This window comes from Salarias fasciatus, chromosome 18 (genome assembly GCF_902148845.1).
Source record: "Salarias fasciatus chromosome 18, fSalaFa1.1, whole genome shotgun sequence".
Taxonomy (NCBI): domain Eukaryota; kingdom Metazoa; phylum Chordata; class Actinopteri; order Blenniiformes; family Blenniidae; genus Salarias; species Salarias fasciatus.
In genome coordinates this window covers 4,914,149-4,921,647 of record NC_043762.1, presented here as the reverse complement: position 1 = coordinate 4,921,647, position 7,499 = coordinate 4,914,149, and the positions used below count along the sequence as shown (strand labels likewise).

Below are 7,499 nucleotides of genomic sequence, written 5' to 3'. Positions count from 1 at the left end.
ATACATACTTGCTTTAAATAGGACTATTTCTTAAAAAAATCTGTATACATTCTGATGAAACAGGTTTTTTTTTGTTTTTTTTCAGATCCATTTGGTATTCCCGCTAAATTACGTTTGGCGGTTTTTTCACCATGTATTCAACCTCTGTGACTTCCTCTTCAGGCCTTGCCGGCACGGCCAGGTCGAAAAACTGGCAACACAAGAGGCGAAAGGTTGGTACCGTTCACACACACTGGAACCGTGTTATGAAGTGGACGTGTGTTTTCCTTACTTGAAAGGCGTCGCTTTTTTCCAGGAAATATTTGTACTTGAGCGGTGGACGAGGAATCGGAGGGAACAGAACGTCGCACACCCTGTAACACACAGACAAAATGATCACTGACCTGAGGCCGCTGCTGGATTTGACTCGAGCGCGTTTCATTTTAAAGTAAACTGTTCACACATGAGCATGTTTATTTCCTCTGGAGCTATTTTAGACCTATGGGTGTGCTGTTCACAGCTTCAGAGGTGATTTGTCAGATAAAACTCCCAAACAGCAACACATTTTCTCACTTCTTCTTTCTGAGCACTGTTGTCTTTCTGTGCAGAAGCCAAAATTCCCTTTGACTTATTTTCTCTCTCATGAGAGTCACCAGTTTCACATTTGAAAGGCAACGCAGAGTTTTACGCCTCGGATCAAGAAAAAAAAAATATAACAGCTCTGGAGAGAATGTGAGAATAAAGTGATGGAAACTTAGAAGGCGGTGATGAACTGTGGGTGTATGCAAACGTGTGCGAGTCAAGTTAGTCACGGGGAAGGCGGCGTACCTCCGACGACGCAGGAACAGCAGGACGGCCAGGAGCACCAGGTGCATTCCCAGTGAAAGCAAGACAACCGCCACAAGGTTGAACGTGTGGAGCGGCTGCTTCACCACTGGGAGAGACAGAGATCCGAGATGAAAGGCCGTGGTTGGTTCTTCTAAACCTCACAGATATGGTGAACCGAAGCTCACTTTCACATCCCAGTTCATCTCCAAGATAACACGAACTCACCGACATCGTGACTCCAGTCGCTCCATTCAGAGCAACCAGAGCAGGAGTCTGAAACCCTCGCCCTCATCCTCAGCCTGTGGGCGTGGGCGGGATCTGCGTTCGACTTCTTATACGACTGCTGACCGTCGATGATTGGTTCGTCCTCGTTCTGCCATTCAAACTATCAACAACATAAGCAGGTTTAGCAGAAATCTGGTTTTCCATGTTGATTATTCCAAAACTTAAAAATAGTAAGTGTTATTTTTACAATACACCACCTGCAGCAATCCACACACTCACACCCTACCTGGTCACCCATGTTCAGCTGGTACTCAAAGCAGCGGGCGTGATAGGTTCCTCGGCTGCTCGGCAGACCCCAGGTTATGAACAGGGTGTCATTTTCCACTGACACACTGATGTTTGAAGGAGGAGACAATAAATCTGTTTCACACACAGTTAGAGGCAGATTAGAGATCATTCTGAAGACAGACTGGGTTACAGAAGTTAGGTGAGCTTCTATGGTACTTTTTCAAATTCAGATTCAAAGTTGCTGGAGCTGATTAGCTGAAGAAGACATGGTCAGCAGTGGATCACACGTCAACCTCGGACTCTCATATTTACAATAATTGTTCAGTGAAACTCAAATTCATGCTTTGGGACTTTGGGAAAATAAAATATTCACAGAAAAAAATTATTTCTGCTTTAAAACAGCAATTGTGCAATCATTTAAAGCCTGTGTAAAGGTTGCAAAACTGCAAAAACATGAAGCATCAAGAACAAAATAAAACTACTGGACACAGAATTTATGCAGAAGATCTGAGATAACTGCGTAAAGTTCCACATTGTTGGTTTCTGTTTGACACTAAGGGTCAGAGGAGGTGACAAAGGACAACAGTAAATACAAAAAAAAAAATCAAACTTTTCTTGAATTTGTTGGGGAATGTTGTGTCTCTGAATCTAAGCTGACTACAGTAACTCAACGTACATCTTTTCTCTGTGATCAGGTCCACCTCTATTGCTTTTGCTGTTTTCATAATGATGGATTAGGGCGACCTTCTCTGTGTGATGTTCTTTAATACAGCTTCACTGAAATTAAAGGGCAACTCCGGTTTTTTGACACCTGGACCTTATTTATAGGTATACATCTCTGCAAAATCGCTCATTTCGGCTGTATTTCTTCATCCATCGCCAGTGTTATCATAAAGTCAGCTCGTCTACCGTCTTCAGGTGGGTCAGCTGAAGAGCTGACAGTTTTCGCTAACTTAGCCACAATTAGCTCGGATAGGAACGTTGCGGAGCTCCTCTCCCCAGCAGAGAGGCACTTTGAGTCGGCCTCGGCTGTCACGGTGCCCCGGCGTCTGACTTCCAGGGGCCGAGTTGGAAAACGGCCCTCAGCTGCTCCACGGAGGCTCCGGACACCGGCAAGACGCACGGCTCACGCGCGGCCGCTGGATGTCTCTCCTCGGTGGATGCGCGCTCCACGCCGGCCGTGGGACGCGCGACGTCCCGCCGCGCCGCAGCCGGAGCTCTCTCCTCGCCGGGAGAATCCAGATCTCCGCTCCCCAGCGGATGCGCACTCCGAGCCAGGCCGCGGGACACCGCCGGAGGCCCCCCTTCCGACCGAAAGGCAACCCAGCGCCGATGGAGGAAAAAATACAGCCGAAATGAGCGACTTTGCAGAGATTATGTCCCGCGCTGAAGCTCCATTGCCGTGGCCCCCGCTAAGTGCGGCTACATCGGTTGGATCTAAATAAATGAAGGACTCCGAGCTGCACGATGTTAGTCTGAGTGAGTATATGAGCATGACACACCTAGAAATAAGGTCCAGATGTCAAAAAATCAGAGTTGCCCTTTAATGTTAGGATGGTATGCTGCACAGTTGTTCTCTCAACTCAGTGACGGCTCAAAAGAGTGTTTGCTTTAGACTTTTACCTAGCTTGTCCTTGTCGTACTTGTAGGTGTAAGCTTTCCACTCGCCATGCAGGGTCATGTTGAACTGGAGCACTACGAAGTTGTCCTCAGGGTCAGGGATGTCCAAAGAGGCCCACCCATCTCGCTTGACAGACTCTTCTTTCAGGGACTGAACTTCCTCACTACCATTGCAAACTCTAGAGGAAAAAAAAAACAAGACGTGTATTTGTTCTTCATTTATTATCTTTATTTCATGAGAGGATAAACCTCTTGAGATGAGCCCTCTCATTTTTGAGGGGGTCCTCAAGTTCATGTTAAGGGAGGTTATTGGGTGGATGGAGGATGAGAGATTGTTCCAGTCAGAGGGTGCTTCATATTTTAAAAAAAAATAAATAAATTTAATTCAAGGTACAACAAAAAAATAATATTTGATGAGCATGCCTTAAATTTCAAGAGGACAATAACCAGTGGAGTTGCTGTGTGGAGGATGGAGTGAGCCAGGACAGCTGTTAGTACAGCAAACAGTGATGAGCTCCGAAAGGACGGCGAAGAAAAACCCTTCACAGACTGTTACATGTGACTTTGAGAGGTTAAAGAATGGTGGTTGTAGTGTTTTGATACATTATATCCTCATAAACAGGAATAGGAAATAACAACTGTGTGACTACTCTATTTCTCACTGTTAAACTAATTAACTGACTGATAAAGCATTTTCGAACAATATGCAATTTTATAAGTGACAGAGTGTATGTGAGCCATAATTAAACAGCTTGGAATTCATGTTGAAGTGAATGCTGGATATGAGAATATTAGATTTGGAAAAGTAACAAACTGTATCATCTGCATAAAGTTTAATATTGCAGTCTGTCCAGGTGAGAGAAAGATCACTGGATGGGGAATAAAAGAGGACCAAGTGAGAAGCCCTGAGACAAGGAGTTGAACCAAGAGAGGAGTGGTCCAGAGCAACGGAGTGAAGAACACAGTGATCAACCACATCAAGTGCTTTAGTGAGATCAATAAATTGAGCACCAGTTAACAAATGTTGATTGAAGCCAGAAATAATATCATTTGTAAACTTCAGTAAAGCAGAATATTGAAAAGTGTTTTGTAAAGGTAGATAGAAACAGAGGTACGATAATCAGATAGTCGATTAAATACAATTTTCTCAAAACTTTGACGATGTTATGGATAACTGATATGGGTCTATAGTTGCTGATGTTGCTTTATGGAGGTTTGCAGGTGGAGAACAAAATTCTAAATTCTAAATTCAAATCAAGATGACTTGCTTTTTTTTTCATTTTACGATCATTCAATTACTTTTGTCTGTCTGAATGGAAACATGCATTTTGATTCTTTTTTTAATTATAGTAATTGCCTAAATATGACAATAATTTCATTTGTAAATACTGTAATTTCCTTCACAGTGCTCTACGGATTAGTTTACAAGATGGATCAAGTACATTTAATAAAATATGTCAAAGGGAAACAGCAAACCTCCAAAGAGCAGGTCAGTCTGATATCTACAGGCAAACCTTTCTGAGAATTGGTGTTGGAAATGTGAACACCTTCTGGCCTACTTTGGGACATTTAAAGGTGCAGTCATGTCAGCACTAAAAGATCAGCCCGATACAACAGTGCAATACCATTTAATGTTCTGTAAAACCTGTGGTGTAAATAAACATTTCAATTTTAAGCAGCACCAACTATCTTGCAGTTGTCTGTAAAGTGGGACAGACCATGGACATACCTGATCTGAACAGAAAGCTGATCATCTCTCTGTAAAGTGTGGAACGACCAGGAGCAGTTCAGCTCATCTGACGGATGAAGCAGGCAGACAAAGGTTTCACTGACGTCATTTTCATCCACATAATCCTCTTCTGTCGCAGTCTCCACGTGAATACCCGACTATTCACAAAAATCACAGAATGTACACATTTAGATATGAAACCAAGCCAGGAATTCATGCTCTTATAACTTTGGGAGATGAAGAATTCTGACCTGCTCAGAAGTTTCCAGGCAGATATTTGAAGTGTTTTCCTCCGTCCCTGTGACGCACGAGAAAAACAAACAGACATGGGTATGTTTGGCAGTGACTGGGAATCGCTGCATGCATATTGTGAGCAACAGTCAATGTTTATTTTCTTATTTCACTTGGGAGTACGAAGGAAACTGTATTTCTGCGTGTCAAAAACAAACCGCAACCCCACCTGGAGAAAGAGAATATCGGAACAGTCGTGCTGGACTCACCATGCTACAGCGGAGCGGAGTGGCATTTTTGGTCTGTTTGCCAGATCAACTTTTTAGGTGTGAATAAGAATCAAGTAACCATTTTAAAGGTGACTTACCAGTTTGCAGGACCCACAACACCAGCAAACTGGACCAGAGTAGAAGCTTCATGGCCCAACTGGGAGCACACACACACACACACACACACACACACACACACACACACACACACACACACACACACACACACACACACACACACACACACACACACACACACACACACACACACACACCACTGAGAATACAGTGAGCAAAAACACTGCTGTGCTGGCTCACAATGAATGATTTCCTGACTATTGTACTTCCCCTTCTCAAAACGCGTTAAAATAACCTAAGAAATGTCACTGGGCATAAACATCAAAACATAAACCCAAATACAACTAATACTTGTGAGTTTTTTTTTTTTTTTTAACATAAGCACTTATTGAGAAAGCAAAAGTTTTAGTCGTGTGTTTTCTTCATACTCTCCCTTTAACAACTATTAATGTTAAAAATATATATTATTGAGACATATGACTGTCTCTACAGAATAGAACATCTCTTTTGAATTAAAGCAAACTCCTGTCAGCTTTCCTGTAGATTTAATAATGTAAAGAGTTACCTCCTGCGGTCACGTCTGTCTCTGTCTTGGTTTCCTGACTGTGAGGAAACGAAATGAAACATTTCAGGGGAAACAGGAGCGTGGCGGAACCTGGAGGTGGCAGGGGGTGGGTGCTTTTTTTGGTGTGTGTGTGTGTGTGTGTGTGTGTGTGTGTGTGTGTGTGTACTCGTTTTTCTATGCTTGTGGGGGCCAAATGTCCCCACAAGGATAGGAAAACCTGGAACGATGTGTCTTGTGGGGTCTTTTTCCGGTCCTAATGAGGGGAAACAGTGTTTTCTTGACCATATTGTTGTTGCTGAAAAAAGTAAAAGTGCAAAAACATTTCTTTAGGGTTAGGCTTTGTTGTGGTTTGGGTTAGGGTTAGGGTTAGGGTTAGGGTTAGGGTTAGGGGCTAGACATGAATGGGAGTCAATGGAAGGTCCCCACAAGGATAGAAATACGAACCTGTGTGTGTGTGTGTGTGTGTGTGTGTGTGTGTGTGTGTGTGCGTGTGTGCGTGTGTGCGTGTGTGCGTGCGTGTGCGTTTTTCCTGTCCAGCATGAACGCAAGCAGAATAATAGTCTGACTGCTGTAATGTGCCAGACAGATTTGCTCTCGCAGCTTCGTCTTCATAATATGACTTCTGACTTTGTTCTTTTTTAGTTTAAATACTTATTCATGACATTGCTGGACCTGACAGGGAAAGAGAAACAGGAAGAAAAGAGACAGTAAATGAAAGAAAAAAGATAAAAAGAGCGGAGAGATGAAAGAAATTGAAAAGAATACAGACCGACACTCCAGACCACCGGCGTCTCCACCTGCACAGAGAAATAACAGGGAATATCCTACAGGCTTTACTTTGGAAACAAAACTGGCCATTATCTGGTATGTGCAAGCTGAGGATCCAGGTGTCAAATTACAAATCAGAGCTGCAGGAGAGGCCAGACACAGATAGCCACTAGTCTAAGGGCCGTTTTACACCAGATCTGAAACGAATCCGAAACGGTTCTGATGTGGAAAATTACTCCACAAAGTGGCAACATGGACGCACGGATGTTGGTCCCCCAAAATAAAAAATCCAACTGGCACTCCGAACCCATATGCATCTGGTGGGGACGGTAAAGCTAATTTTCCACAGCGCACCTGTTCCGGATCCGTAGCCCAGCAGGTGTAAAATGGCCCGAACACCCCTCAAGACAAGACGGTGACTGAGTCCACGTGCAGAGGGACTGAAGATCAGCGCAGTCAGGCAGATGTGACTGTGATCATGCATATATGACCTCTGACCTCTGAGAAGATCAGAAGCAGGTCAGAGAAGCCCCCAGACCCAGACGATCAGGAGCAATCACTGTTACTGCTATTGCTACAACTACTGCGATTATTACTTCTACTAATAGCGATACTACCAAGACTAATAGTTTAATATGTACAACTGATATTAGATAACTAGTTATGATTTCCATTACAGTCGGCAAACCGTTTTTATTACACATAAACTCCACTCAGGATTTTTTCAACAATTAAAGAAATGCCTTTAATGGCTTTTATTATTTGAGAAAGACATTTAATCAAAGCCTGTGTTGAATTAATTTAATCCAGACCCGAGGTCAGGTTTATATTCAGCATGTTGCCTCCTGTGTAATGTGAGAACTGATGGGAATGCAGACAGAGTGTCTTTCACTGTGAGCAGAGAGACAGACAGCAGGAC

At 43.4% G+C, this 7,499-nt stretch overlaps 1 protein-coding gene across 1 annotated transcript; it reads right to left on the bottom strand.

Moving 5' to 3' along the window:
• On the bottom strand, positions 1-5,866 carry LOC115405633 (uncharacterized). Its single transcript, XM_030115268.1, has 10 exons — positions 5,813-5,866; positions 5,268-5,326; positions 4,921-4,967; positions 4,670-4,827; positions 2,944-3,119; positions 1,319-1,452; positions 1,033-1,192; positions 808-913; positions 272-353; positions 1-190 (listed from the first exon to the last, which is right to left on the bottom strand). The coding sequence occupies exons 2-10, from the start codon at positions 5,317-5,319 to the stop codon at positions 104-106; spliced, it is 1,002 nt and encodes a 333-aa protein (XP_029971128.1). The 5' UTR covers positions 5,320-5,326; positions 5,813-5,866; the 3' UTR covers positions 1-103.
• Positions 5,867-7,499: the final 1,633 nt, after the last annotated feature.